At 36.8% G+C, this 15918-nt stretch overlaps 1 protein-coding gene across 2 annotated transcripts in view; it reads left to right on the top strand.

Annotated features, from left to right (window-relative positions):
• Positions 1 to 15918, top strand: part of RSRC1 (arginine and serine rich coiled-coil 1) — a 164618-nt gene that overhangs the window by 71909 nt on the left and 76791 nt on the right. For both annotated transcript variants that reach the window (XM_081955300.1, XM_081955299.1), the window contains one exon: positions 7748 to 7799. In XM_081955300.1, coding sequence (XP_081811426.1) covers positions 7748 to 7799 — 52 coding nt within the window. The remainder of the gene's footprint in view (positions 1 to 7747; positions 7800 to 15918) is intronic.

Here is a 15918-nt window from a genome sequence, read left to right as displayed (position 1 = left end):
AAATGAACGAGTTTGACTTATGCTCATTTGAAACAAATCTAGAATGAAAACTATGATTAAGAATCCTTAAATTCTAGAGGGAAAGATGTTGCTAGAATGATGAAGATTTTACTTAATCAGAATCTGTTGATACAACTTTATCCTCCAACAGGTAAGAAATGCCCTTAAAATGTATTTCAAAGGATTTTAAAAAATCTCAATACTGCACAAATTGGGCCAATTTGAATTAACGCTCTAAACTTCATAAAACCTGTATAAGTCAACAAATAGTATCGGCTGCAGATGGTTCTTTCTTTAGTGTTTTTCCTCTTAAATGATGTTGCTTTTTTAAGCAGAAATATTAACACTTTAACCAAAGATCATTGTTCTATAAAAATGAAACTGTTAAACCATTTTATACATGTAAATTGCATGCATTTTGTCTAATAATTTTTATAGATAGTCCTCAATTTATGACCATAATGAAGCCTGCCTTTTATAGTCATAAGTCATTGCAGTTGTTAAGAGAGATGCTGATGTGACCGTCTCAAAGACCACTATCGCAGCCTTCCCAGGCGTGATCACTATACCATTGTGTGAGTTCTTAAATGTGTGCAGAACCAGCTCAGATTCCTTTCTCCGGCCCAACTTGCAAACTCCTCATCGCCACCACATGCTAGAAACTTGGAAAGACTTTCTAGCAGTGACGTGCGGTGAGGTTTACGGCTGGTGAGGCTGGTGACGTCATCAGGAAGGTGGGGAATGGGACCACGTGTGCTGGAGCCTAAGGCTGCCTCAGCCTCAAGCACACGTGATCCCATTCCCCGCCTTCCTGAACGCGCTTCGCCGGCTCGCATTCCGTGATCCCCAACAGCAGCTGCTTTTCTGTGCGTCTGGCGTTTAGGACATCCGGCTATCTACTTAAACGCCAGACGCACAGAAAAGGATCGCGGAGCGCTTCGCCGGCGGAGCGCACTCAGGAAGGCAGGGAATGGGATCATGACCCCATTCCCCGCCTTCCTGAGCGCGCTTCGCCGGCTCGCGTTCCGCGATCCCCAACAGCAGCTGCTTTTCTGTGCGTCTGGCGTTTAGGACATCTGGCTATCTACCTAAACACCAGACGCACAGAAAGGCACTGAAAAGCACTTTGCCTCCAAGCCACTTCGTCTTGATGACGTCGCCGACGTCGCTGCTGGGCGCGGCCGGACCGAGGGAACCAGAGTGGCGCCGAGGGGTCCGGGCGGACGAAAGAGCGAGCGAGCGAGCGATGGAGGATCAGGCAGCCTGATCCTCGGTCGCTCGTCTGCCGGACTGCCTCGGCGCCACTCTCGCTACCTCCGTCCACGCATGGCAGCTGCGGTGACGTCATCAAGCCCCTGCCATTTCTGGACGTCTATTGCAGTCGCGAGGAGCGCGCAAAGTACAGCGGAGGCAGGAAGGTTATTGGCGCTTCCGAGAACCCTCCTGCCTCCGCCGGTTGCCCAGCTGGCACCGCCCCGTGCGCGCTCCTCCTCCTCCCTCCTCTTCCTCTTATATATATGAAACTCCCTTGTGGATATTATTATTATATATTATTATTTCATGTTGAGAGGTGAGGCTCTGCCTCCCCTGCCTCCAATGACCGCACGTCCCTGCTTTCTAGCCAGGGCAAGGAGAGGAAGCAGCATGCTGCACTCGAGAAACAAAGCTGAGAGAGAACTTTCTTTCTATGGCACAGAGGCCAGTTATCCTACCCTCCCAGGATTAGAAAGAAAGATGTTCCACTCCAAGAAGGACACAGGCACCAATGTCCTGTGCTGAAAAAGGAAGCAGTTGCAATCTTCCCTGTTGGCTTCCCTGTTGACTTTATGAAGAAATTGGCAGGGAAGATTACAAAGGGTGATCACATGATCATGGTGGGCTTGGCAACCCATTGTAAGTGCGAACAGATTGCCAAAAGATTAGATTGCCAAAAGCTCAGATTTCAATCATGTAACCATGAGGGAACTGCAATGACCATAACTTCAAGCACCAGTTGAAAGTGCTGCTATAATTGCAAATGGACACTGAATGAATCATTGTAATCCAGGTAACTGAAATATACATGGCTTGAGTTGTGAAGAAGAATCCATGCGGTAACCTATATAAACTTATTAGATCAACGTCATGGTAATCCCTATGACATTGCATGGAAGTGAAATTGGACTTTGGATGAGCAGGATAAGAAGAGAGTGGATGCATTTGAACTTTAGTTTTGTAGAAGAATCCTGTGGATTATGACGAGAAAACAAACAAATCAAATCAAACTGAGCAAATCAACCCAGACTTATTACTTGAGGTGCAAACGACCAGGCTCAAATTAGCATACTTCAGCCATATTATGAAGATTTACCTTTCTAGAGATGGTTTCCCAGATGATTGGGAAAAAGCAAGAACAGAGGACGCCAGCGGCAATGTGGAAGGAATCACTTACTGCATCAATGAATGCACCATTGGGGGACCTGAAATACCAGATTAAGGATAGATCATCATAGAGAATATCTGTATGGGTACTAGAATTGACAATTACTTAATGGTAAAATCAATCATATGGGCTTCATAGTTTATGTGCACAGAATTGGGCTGCTATATTTAAAAATAAAAACATTGTACCATATTCTGATTGAGCAAAGAATTGGGAGTCACAAAATTAAAGATAGTAAATATGTTAGGGTTACAGATATGGAGTTAAAAAAAAGAACTAGAAAAGCTGAAGCAGAATACTGTAGGGCATGTACAGGATTTTATTGGAGTGAAGATTATATAGATAGTCCTTGTTTAATTACTGTAATTGGAATTAGTAACTTTACTACTAAGCAAAGCAGTCACTAAATGGAAAATCACATGATTACAGCTGTGCTTTCCATATATTCAATTCAGTGGTGGGTTTCAAATTTTTTTAGAACCTCTTCTGTAGGTGTGGCCTGCTTTATGGGAGTGATATGTGACGGTGGGAGTAGCTTGCCAGCCATGTGACTGAGTAGGAGTGGCTTGGCACTCGTGACTGGGTGGGCATGGCCAACTTGTAAAATGTGGTGAAACTCACTTAGCAACGCTCTTGCTTAGCAACCAGAATGTTGGCTCAGAAACTCTGGCATTTGAAGCACTCAAGTCTTAAAGCTGTCAAGTTACAAGACTCTTGCACCCCTAACCCTTTAGGAAAAAAAACCCATTGGTGTTCAAACTTGACAGCTTTAAGACTTTAAGGTTTAGAGGCGGGCGGGGCTATTGGTGAGCCAGCCAATAAGTGAGCGGCGGGTGGGGGAGGGAGCTGGAACCGGTTCTAAATGGCACAGTAGATGTGTGGAATCTCTTCTATAGAAGAGGTTAGAACTGGCAGGAACCCACCCCTGATTCAGTTTCACACTTGGGGCTTTTATTTTCCTCCTAACTACTTCCCGCTATTGGAATGCTCAAATGCCAGCTTACTGCCTTGCACATACGAAAAGTAACATGATTATGCTGTAGTCTGAGGCTGGAGGAGAATTTCAAAAGAGGTCTGTAATGGATTAGAATTGTCACACAGACGTGAATTTTTTCCCCTGTTCTTAAATAAATTAGATGTGGGATATATTAGTATTTTTAGGCAAATTCTCTTATCTAGAATTTGTTGAATGCTCATTCATTCATTCCATTTATTAGCCGTCCATTTTACCGTAGGGTAACTCTGGGTGGCTTAAAGTTACATATACAGGTAAAACATAACATAAAAAGTTAAAATCAGATATTAAACCAAGAACACATGGGGAGGGCAGGGTTGGAGTGGAAGGGAGGTGGGATCTGCTATTACTCAATCAACCGCCTCCATTGCGCTGTTCCCCCAATATCAAGACAGCCTTCAACACTGATTTAAAAAATAGCCAACATCTTAAGAAACTCCAAAGACAAAATCCAGCTAGAAAACCAAGGAGTCTACGAAATGCCATGCAAAATCTGCCCTGCAACATACATAGGACAAACCAACAGGAGAATAAATGCACACATCACAGAACACAAGAACGCAGTAAGAAAAAAAGAAAAAACTTCCTCCCTTTTTCAGCACCTTAAAGCTACAGGACATAAAATTAATTTTAAAAGAACCAGGTTAATCTCCAAAAACCCAGCGTGAAGATGGCGAGTGAGACCTCGCCAAAACGTTGTCAAGACAATCTCAATCTTACATGAATACAATAAGACCAGCATACCTCCACCCATGAAAAACGATGAGTGTGTGTGTGTGTGTGTGTGTGTGTAATATATATTTGTGTGCATTTGTGTTACAACCCCTGGTATGCCCAAATATGGGAGGGAACTCACTACTCCCCCTTTCTGTCTTTCGGCTCACTGCAGGAGACCATCCAGGCAGAAAACCATTTTTTTAATGTTGCCTTTTTATATTTGTGTTGTATTTGTGCTGATCAATAAATAAAGGGAGACTAGTATAGATCTATTTCAAGCTATTTAGCTCTCATTAGCTAGCCATACCCTTACTGGGATTCGAACCTGGGCTGTATTACATATTAGGCAGATGTATTAGCCACTAAGCCATAGGCTCTCCTACTTATCAGCTGAGCCAGGGACGGCTCAGCTGATAAGTAGGAGAGCCTGTGGCTTAGTGGCTAATACATCTGCCTAATATGTAATACAGCCCAGGTTCGAATCCCAGTAAGGGTATGGCTAGCTAATGAGAGCTAAATAGCTTGAAATAGATCTATACTAGTCTCCCTTTATTTATTGATCAGCACAAATACAACACATAATATATATTATGTATACACACACACACACACAATTATATACATATTATATATAATAATATAATTATTATATATAATATAATTATATATAATATAGCTGGGGCCAACCTCCAAGACGGGTACAAGATGTTCCAGAGGGGATGAACAACAGCAGAGAAGGTCCTCCTCTTGGATCCTGCCAGCCGAAATAATTGGGCTGCCTCCTTTGCCACCACGAGTAGTACAGGCTGGACACATGCCATCTCAGTCCCCTCCCAGGACAAGTACAAGTAGTCCTTGACTTACAGACATAATTGAGATCAAAAATTCTGTTGTGAGATAGTTATGAGGGTTTTGCCCCATTTAATGACGTTCCTTGCCACAGTTGCTAAGTGAATCACTACAGTTGTGAAGTTAATAACTTGGTTGTTAAGTGAATCTGTCTTCCCCATTGACTTTGCTTGTCAAAAGATCTCAAAAGACGATCACATGTCATAAATATGAGCCAGTCATTAAGTGTCCAAATTTTGATCATATGACCTTGGGGCTGCTGCAATGTTTGTAAGTACAAAAAACGGTTGTAAGTCACTTTTTTCAATGCAGTTGTAACTATGAACAATCACTAACCAAAAGTTGTAAGTGGAGGACTACCTATACTATCCTTCAGGGATTCTTATGGGAAAGTGTAAAATATGCACAGGGTCAAAAGAGACCAGATTGATTGCTTATAAGTATATATGTAGTTGTTGGGTTACCAGTGGGAGAGATTAAGCAGATGAAATACAATACTTAAAAGTATTGGTGTGCTTCCTCAGTTGCTATAATGTATGGATTTCCAACATTTCTTGTGGTGTATAAAATATTAGAAATATTTTGATATTAAAATTACAATACAATACCAGAGTTGGAAGGGACCTTGGAGGTCTTCTAGTCCAACCCCCTGCCTAGGCAGGAAACCCTATACTGTTTCAGACAAATGGCTATCCAACATCTTCTTAAAGACTTCCAGTGTTGGGGCATTCACAACTTCTGGAGGCAAATTGTTCCACTGATTAATTGTTCTAACTGTCAGGAAGTTTCTCCTCAGTGCTAAGTTGCTTCTCTCCTTGATTAGTTTCCACCCATTGGTTCTTGTTCTACCCTCAGGTGCCTTGGAAAATAGTTTGACTCCCTCTTCTTTGTGGCAACCCCTGAGATACTGGAACAATGCTATCATGTCTCCCCTAGTCCTTCTTTCTATTAAACTAGACATACCCAGTTCCTGCAACTGTTCTTCATATGTTTTAGTCTCTAGTCCCCTAATCATCTTTGTTGCTCTTCTCTGCACTTTTTCTAGAGTCTCCACATCTTTTCTACATCGTGGCGACCAAAACTGAATGCAGTATTCCAAGTGTGGCCTTACCAAGGCATTATAAAGTGGTATTAACACTTCACGTGATCTTGATTCTATCCCTCTGTTGATGCAGCCTAGAACTGTGTTGGCTTTTTTGGCAGCTGCTGCACACTGCTGGCTCATGTTTAAATGGTTGTCCACTAGGATTTCATTTTGTTAGATAGTGCCCAATGTTCAAGTTTGTCAAGATCCTTCTGTATCTTTAGCCTATCTTCTGGAGTGTTGGCTATTCCTGCCAGCTTGGTGTCATCTGCAAATTTGATGAGTTCCCCAATTATTCCCTCATCCAAATCATTGATGAAGATGTTGAAGAGTACTGGGCCTAAAACAGAGCCTTGGGGTACTCCACTGCATACCTCCCTCCATGTAGATGCAGTTCCATTGAGGACTACACGTTGAGTGCGGTTGGTCAGCCAGTTACGAATCCATCTGGTGGTGATGCTGTCCAACCCACATTCTTCTACTTTATCTAGTAGTAGGTTATGGTCTACCTTATCAAATGCCTTACTGAAGTCCAAGTAAACTATATCAACGGCATTCCTCTGGTCCACTAATTTTGTCACTTTGTCAAAGAATGCGATAAGATTAGTCTGGCATGATCTGTTTTTGACAAACCCATGTTGGCTTTTGGCTATTACTTTGTTTGCTTCTAAGTGTTCGCTAATTCATTGCTTGATTATCTTTTCCAGAAACTTTCCTGGTATTGAGGTCAGGCTGATAGGTCTGTAGTTTCCTGGATCTGTTTTTTTCCCTTATTTGAAGTTGGGAACCACATCAGCTTACTTAAATTTCTCATACTTTTTTATTTGAGGAAAAAGTACTTTGATGAGGTACTTTGATGTCATACTTTGCTTTATTGAAATTTTAAACTATATTTCCAAAAAATATAATCATATCTTGACTTATTTATGTTTTTATCAGTTTCTAGTAAGTTAAATCGTAGCGTCATTGCAACCTTTGGCGTATTTTTTCTAAATACTTTCTTTGACAGTTAATACCTGGAAAATAGATTACATATTATTAATTGTAATATAAATGAGTACTCACAGTGTAATGCAAAACAATTTTGTTTTTTACGGATTTATAGTTACAGCAAAACAAATGATTAAAAAAAATAGTAACTAATTTAAATCACAATTGATTTAATTTAGAGCAACTATTTGGACTTTAGTTTATATGTCATGTTACTTTCATGTTTCAGACATGAAAGCTTTTGAATGATTTGAAATGGATTATGTATTTATTGGATTATATAAGGAAAAGTGCTTCATTTTGTTAAACTCTAATTCATCCAATTTATTATTTCATTTATTTGCATATCTTACATGCCTTTAATTGCCTTTTTCTATTTACATTTATATATTTTTGTATGTAAAACATGTTCATGATAAAATTGATCTCTGTATATTTTACATTTTAGGAGATTATTTTAAGAAATTCAAATTCTGAAACAAAAAAAATTGTCAGAAAATCTGATCCCAGAACCTGAATAAAGTGGAACAGTATCGAATCACATATGCCTATTAATACATAATACAGTAAATATGAGAACTGTGTGTTGATATCAATCCACCCAGATTTCAACATTTAATTATTGCAAAAATATATTATTTATCATGTATATTGTTTTCTTTTTTTGCAGTCTGCTGCTGAGCAAGCCAAAGCTAGATTACAATTGGTCCTTGAAGCTGCTGGTAAGTAAGACAATAAAAATATTAATTTAAAAAATAAAGTAAGATAGGTTAATGTTTACTTTAACAGCCACATTACATTTTTATTGTTATATAGTTAATGTCAGCCCTAGTATATTATATGATTAATTACTGTATTTACAGTACCTAGAAAGTTATAAGAATTCATTTGAAAAAAAGACAGTGCCAAAATCTCCTAAAATTAGTACAAGATAAAAATCTTTGTCAAATCTACAATACATTATTTGTTTTATTGAATTCTAATTTTATTCTAAAGTTCTGTTTGCTTCATCCAGACATTTTTTGTTTTAATTTTAGATTCATTTTTAACTTGAATCTCATGATGAAATCATGGTTTAAGATATCCTGCTTTTCAGAATATTACAGATTCCATGAGTTTTATCCATTTATATCAGATTCACAGTTTTTAAAGATTATTTCAGATTCTTTCAAAACTTATTAATGCTTTTTTAAAACAAAAAACAAAAACCCTTAAACTAGAGTTTTGAGTTTTATATTCTGGAATAAAATAAGTGATTAGAAAATAAGTGTTATTCATAAAATTTTAAATAATACTCTTTTCTTTGGCTTCATTCATGTTAACAAACATCTTTTAGGCAATTTTCAGGAAAAACATGAATCTTATGTATTTTTAAAATACCCTATACAAAATGAAAATTATTCAAGCTGTTCCTTTCAGTGTAAATGGAGGTAGATTTTCACCTGATACCAAATTATCTTAAAGAAGGAAGCAGGGGAGCTTTTGTGGGAGATTTATTGAAAAGGCAGACGTAGCTTTTAGATTCATCCTAATAATTAAGAGTAATGATCAATACACAGTGGTTTGTAAAGCTTTGGGAGTTAACACTTTGCTCTTTTAACTTCCATGTTTTCACATTTATTCTATATGTCATTTTTTAACTATATCAAACTACTGTAATATTTATTTTTATTTTTATTTATGAAGTATATTTGTAATAAAGTATTCATATAGAAGGGTGCTAGAAGATCATATTTTCATTAATGATAAAAATTGAACTTGTGTCTCTGATGTATATAAATATATATGAAATCTTCTCCCTTTTGATATACAATACAGTTATTGAGCACTCTTAAATATCATGACTATATTAATTATTATTAGCACTTTGGAAATATCAGCAAAACATTTGAATCCCAGAGAATGTATTAATAGTAATGTAATAATTAATAGTGATACATTTTAAAATATATATTTAAGAGTATATTTTAAAGCATATTTTAAAGTATTTAAAGTATTATGCATATAAACAATATTAGTATTAGGTATATAAACAATATTAGAATTAGTAATTAGTATTAATATTAGTATTTCTCTTTAAATTGTATTCAAAAGGTCTTTTGAAATATATTTATATACCCATTGTATATTTCACTTTTGCCTTCAAAAAGTCTTATAAATTATATTACATGATGTTTGTACATATTATATCGTTCTTAACATTTTTAATGTTCTACATAGTTTTCATTTTATTTACAGATTATATCTTTCTTTAAACAGTTAGAGAAACTAAACAAATAATCTGGGAAGGAAGTAATTTTATATCCTTAAGAAGTCCCACTTTATCACTAATCATGATATATTTGGGTGACTTTATTTACATTTTTTCACTAGAATAAATAAGTATCGCATTATTTTAATACAGTTTAACAATATCACAGCAATGTTCTGTCTTTGAGCAGATGTTAAGCAGGCAGTTCCTGAATGTTAATTCTGAGAGGGTGGTATGTTTAAGCCTATCTAAAGTATGTTGCATGTGGGCTTTCCAGGCTTAGTTACAATGCTCTCTCTCTTGGGAGAATTTTAAAGCTAAACCTCTTTCTTTTTGTCACTCTATATGGACTCTCTTAAGTCAGTATAAAGCAGATCATCCCTAGGCTAAAGCTCTTCAGCTTTTGTTATTGGGCTCTGTAGGCCTGTAATTAGGCCTCCTGGTAGGCCTTGCAGCCCAGTTAATGGTCATATGGAGTTTCTGTGAGGCAGACTGGCTTTGTATAAATCCTTCGTTGGAATATGTTTATGGGTCACTTCATACCAGGACCGTGTTTTGTCCTTGTGCCCTATAGGCTGACAAGGAACTGGTTCCCTTGACCATGGACAGCTCCGTTTGCTGCTCATAGTCTACTCAACTAATCCCCAGTGTAAACAGAGGATTTAGCGTAGCTTCTGTCACTTACAGTTGCCAAACCACTTGGGTGTCTGTGATTTCTTTTCCAGCATTAATTATTGAATGATGGAGAACAGTGAAAGGTTTCATGGTTGTTTGTACATTAAATATATCCTTCTTGTCTCCAATACTGACAAGACAGTATTCACAATATTAAATACTTTATCCCAGTAAAAATGCTGCTAGTTCGAAACATATTTGAGTAATCCATATTTTAACTGAATTTTTAAAATGTATATTTTACAAACATATTTTATGTGAACATTTCCAAATAATTAGTTTGTGCTAATCATATAAAAATGTTGTCCAAAATTTTCTATGCTGTAAAGATTCTTTTCAACTTATAAGAACAATTGCAGAAGTTGATTGATGTGTGCTTTCAAAGTCGTGAGTTGAAATGACTGACTGATCTGCATGTGGAATCTGCATTTCAAACCTTTCTAAAAAAGATGCAAAATACTATATTTTAAAGACAGAATTGTTGATGGCTTAAAGCAGACTTCAGAATTGTTATTAATATGACATTAGCAATATGTGATAAAAACTGATGGAAATGTATTTATGTTTTATATATAATGGAGTTGTTTGACAGCTTATATGAATATTTAGCTGTTTAACTCATTATGTTTTGATTATATAGCCAGCTTTTTCACTTAGCTGTGAATCACAATTATTTTTAAAAAAATTCTCTGTAAATGAATTGGATAGTAAAAAACAAATATATTAATGTTAGATGTTGCAAATGCAGAACATTTTTTCTATGATTTTCTTCAACATTTTATTAGAGTGTGATAAATCTGTATTTGCTCAGTCTTATATGATAAGTGGTATACAGTCTGTGGGGCTAAGATGTTTCATGACAGATGTGGCTGAGGAGACCACATACATAGAATATATGATTTTAGTCTGGTGGAACTAATAGGATCATTCATTACTTTACAGATCTTTCCTTTTTTTGTTTCTTTAATGAAAATTGTTTAGTTAAATAGGGCAGACTTTTAGCTCAGTGCTTAGTAACGGTGGAAAGCCAGTTTTAAGGCCAGCTGGGAAGAAATAAAATATTACAAATGTCCATTTAAATAGATTGCTTATATTTCTACAATATTGTTTTTAATATAAGCTCTATTTATATTCATAGGGCTACCTCTTATGTTTTCTATGGAAGTAAAATTACCACAAATGGAGCGTGTGCAATATTCTTATGCAGCTCTCTCAGTAATTTACATTATGAAAATAATCTAGCAATATAAATTGTATATCAATAATATTGATAATGTTCTACCAAGACATTGGTTTATATTTAAAACTTTGTATATGAATTGAGGGATGCGGTGGCTCTGGCTAAGACGCTGAGCTTGACGATCAGAAAAGTCAGAGGTTCAAATCCTTAGCACCGCATAACGGAGTGAGCTCCTGTTACTTGTCCCAGCTTCTGCCAACCTAGCAGTCCAAAAGCATATAAAAATGCAAGTAGAAAAATAGGGACCACTTTGGTGGGAAGGTAACAGTCCTATGTGCGCCTTCGGCGTTTAGTCATGTTGGCCACATGACTGCGGAGACATCTTCAGACAGTCATGTGGCTCTTTGGCTTTGAAATGGAGATGAGCATCGCCCCCTAGAGTTGGGAACGACTAGCACATATGTGCGAGGGGAACCTTTATATATAGGTATTGAGGTTTTAAAATCTTCCCTCTAATTTCCAGTGAGATTTTTCAGTGATACTAAAAATTGCTGGAACAAGAAATTGGCAATATATTTTGGATGTCTTAGAAGAGAATGTAATAGATCAGAGTTGAACTGTGACATTCTTGATGCTCTCTTAACTTGCTTGTTTGCTTGCAGATATTTCATTACCAAACTAGGGAACATCATTTGTGTGACTTTGGAGTTTGTTGCATGTTATATATAGTAGTGGGGATCATGAGATGTGAAAAACATTTTTATCTCTCGTCTCCCTTTTAAGACATAGTGGCTTCCCAAAAATAAATATTTTGCTTATTTGGGTTGTAGCTGTCAGGTGCAAGCAATCAGAGTTCAAGCTAACTATTTCAGCAGAGCCCAAACTTTCTGGCTCTGCAGATCGATGATGGTTTTGGGAGGGAGAGGGGATGGTTGCACCACTTGTGCAAATGCAGCTTCATGAACTCACACGCTCACCTGTCGCTTGCACAGCATAGTTTCCAATGGCCCACAGCCCAGCACCGGGCCATGGACCAGGGGTTGGGGACCACTGCTTTATTGCATTCTGCCTATAATAGAGGAATCTCCTGAGACTGCTTGCCTTCTCTTGAGAAGAAAACAGATAAGATCCCATAGGCTAATTCCTGCTTGATCCCTCCTCCTCGTCCAGCTGGCAGTTCCCAACAGTAGCTGACTTAACATTTTTTATTTATTTATTTATTATTTATTTATTTCTATATTCCTTTTATAAATAACTCAAAGCAGAGAACATACCTAATAGTTTTTCCTCCTCCTATTTTTCCCTCAACAACAACCTTGTGAGGCAGGTTGGACTGACAGACAGTGACTGGCCCAAAGTTTCCCAGCCAGCCTTCATGCCTAAAACAGGATTAGAGCTCAAAGGCTTTTGTTTTCCAACCTGGTTCCTTAACCAAAATATCTAACAGGTGAAAAACAATCAATATTTCTTCTTCTGAGCTGATGTACAGCTCAAGTAATTTGTTTGCTAAGGTAATTATTTCAGTATTTCCTTGGTAGTGATGCCTGTAACACATAGATTCCTTAATTTTTCTTTCGACAAAAATAACAAAAAAATCCCTTTGTTATTCAGGCAGGTGAAAACTCTACATAAGGGAAGAACTCAGCTTGAAAACAAATTTATTTCTAAGATATATGAAGAAAGGGGGGGGGAGTTGAGAGAAAAGCAGTCAGAAATGATTTAATCTGAGAAGTTATTCCTTTCTACATGTTTTTGTCTTGTTCCTTGACAAATTGGCAAGAGGTTAAGGTGACACAAAGCAGCAGTAGCTTAGGTTTGTAGAATCAAGTTATAATGACCAGCCATGATTAAAGCAATCTAAGAGTTATAAACATACTTCAAACTGTGTTTTCTTTATCAAATCACAACAGCAGAGTGTAGATCATGTTAAACAGTATGGTCTATTAGAGTACACTTAGAAGAGAGTGACAAATCTAGAACTTTTCCAATCAAACTAAAATGTATTTCCTACATTGTCAACTAAATTTGGCAACTTTCTGTTCTAGAGTATTCTCTCCCAATAAATATACATGCATAACTCACATATTTGTGTGTGTGTATAATTCTCCCAGAAACCATATTGATTAAAATATATTTTAAATTAAGGTACCTGCTTAAAAAATTAGTAAATTCCTGTCTGCAGATGCAAACTATTGTCTCTCCCCTCTCCCTCTCTCTCCCTCTCTCTCTCTCTCTCCCCGTCTTTTACACACACACATACACACACACACACACACACACCACATTGATGCAAAATTACATACACATACACCCATGCAAAAGTTTTATATAAAAAACAGCAGGCTACTTTTAAGTATCAGCAAAGTATGGGATTTGAACTTTATGTATCAGAGTAGGGCCATTATGACATAAAAAATCCACATCAACACATCATCTAGAATTTACAATGCATACTTCAGAGATGGTAATGTTGTTTTGAAATATTTAGTGGGAGTTAAAGAATAAAAATGGAAACAGTTTTCAGAATAGCTTCCCCTTTTCTTTTTCACTTAGTAGGATGGGTAGGCAGCTAAGAGAAACAGAATTATTAGTGCCATTTTGTTACCTAATCTTGGGATGCTGGAGGGCTAAAACTGGAGTGGCTTTGGCAGTGAATTACCTATAACTCATCGTCTCATCTTTTCAATTTACATTAGATCACTTGAAAAATTTCTACATTGTTGGAATATATGTGGGTGTGTATGTAGGTGCGCGCGCAGGTAAGTAGAATTTTTTCAAGTGATTTAATGTAATTTGAAAAGATGAGGCCTAGGTAACTTATTTGTTAACAGACTCATCAAGCTGCCCAACATAAGCCTGAAGTAAGATTATAAATTTTATACATAAATAAATAATAACCATATTTCTCATTATTTTATAAATAATGCCAAACAAGAATCTAATTCATTATTCTAAAATATTGTATTTAAAAGTGTGGGGACAGCATAGGTGGAGAATTTGAAGAACCTTTTAATTTTCTATTATCTAAATTTGATTCATTTTAGTAAATGTTCCCTAATTGATTATATTCACCATGCATGTTTTATCTTCCAGTCTTCATTTAATATGTAAGGTGAAATATCTTGAATTTTCTGTTCTTCTTTGTCCAAGATTCCATAGCAACCAAGAACTTGTTTAGCGATAAGGATGAAATGTCCATTTGTATCTTATCTGCCATACATACAACCACATTGTCCTTTCCTAGAACAGTCTCCAAGAATCCCCTTACATTTACTTGTGCCACACTCCTTGCAGATCCCACTGAAGGTCAAACGTAGAGATATCTCACCCTTTGCAATGACCTTAAGTCTGGAAATGATCAGTTCTTGCATGTAGGCTATAAAATATGTTGGACTGCTGCCTCCTCTCCTTAGTACTACCATTTCTCATGAACCAGACCCATCCTCAAAGAAAGATCCTGTAGGTGGACTAATTTACACTGCAAAAACATGTAATTATAACAATGTAAAAAAGAAGATTATGTTGCTGCCTGTACAGTTTCCTAAAAGTTATTAAACATTTTCTACTTTTTTGATAACCTCTAGAAAAAACCCAGTAACATCTGTTCTCAAAACTATATGTAAAAGGCAAGATGCTGCCTCCTTCGTTCCCAAAGAAATATATAGTTATATGAAAAAAATCTATGTTTTGTACCTTTTGGAAAGAAGAGTAAAAAAAATAGTTGCAAGTTAGATTACATGCAGTCACAGAGAAGACTGCAGAAGAACTTCACTTTGCTTCTTCAGTGTAATCAGTCAACTAACAGAGTAAACATTCCAACATTTCTCTTTCTTTCTTTCTTTCTTTCTTTCTTTCTTTCTTTCTTTCTTTCTTTCTTTCTTTCCTTCCTTCCTTCCTTCCTTCTTTCTTTCTTTCTTTCTTTCTTTCTTTTTTTTGCAATTTAAAGAAGTGGTAGAAATTACTGACATATTTGGTAAGAACAGATTCCTAGAATGACAAATGAGAAGCAATAGGTACCAATTTGAGAAGAACAGTGCTGAGAGAGGAAAGGAAAAGAGGGTTTTTTTTTTTTTAGGGAACCAATTTTGTACTTGGAAAATGAAGAAAATAAACTTTCTTATGATAAAGAGCCCACCCAGATGATCAATCAAATCTTCCTTTTTCTCCAGAAAGAGAAAGGATAGAAAAGAAATGAATTAGGCATCATTTTGGTGGTTGAAAATGCTTTAATTGGCAGGAAACCCTTTCATGTACAGTAGCCATTTTGTTGATAAGGATAAGTAAATAAAGTATACAAAACACACATTTTCCTCTTTTGAGGGCAAAAACATAATTTGTGAAACAGTTGGCACTCTTAGACTAGCAATCTCCTGTTCTGCCACTACCTCCTCCCAACACAAATTTCCTCCTCACTCATGATCCATATAACTCCACCCCTGCCAGGCAGACAACCAACCAAATTACTATGGTTGGTCACATAGCCAGATGTTTAGACTGGATTTGGCATTTTGTCCATCTATCAAGTCTTTCCCAAAGACCTGGGATAGGGAGACATTGTTTAATGATATTAAAGGTATTGTCACAGGATGTAAGCTGTTCCAAGGAAAGTTGCCTTTTGTAATTGACTGATGGGGATTTTGTCAAGATGTTCAAGTGTGTGCCACATGGTTTTAAACTGCACCCAAGGCAGCTATTGCTGTTGCTACTATCTTTGCTTTTTTTGCCACATTTGTTT

The sequence above is a fragment of the Natrix helvetica genome (assembly GCF_964273705.1).
Source record: "Natrix helvetica genome assembly, chromosome: 5".
Lineage (NCBI taxonomy): Eukaryota > Metazoa > Chordata > Lepidosauria > Squamata > Natricidae > Natrix > Natrix helvetica.
The sequence above is the reverse complement of the archived record's forward strand: the minus strand, read 5'-3'. Positions and strand labels throughout refer to the sequence as shown.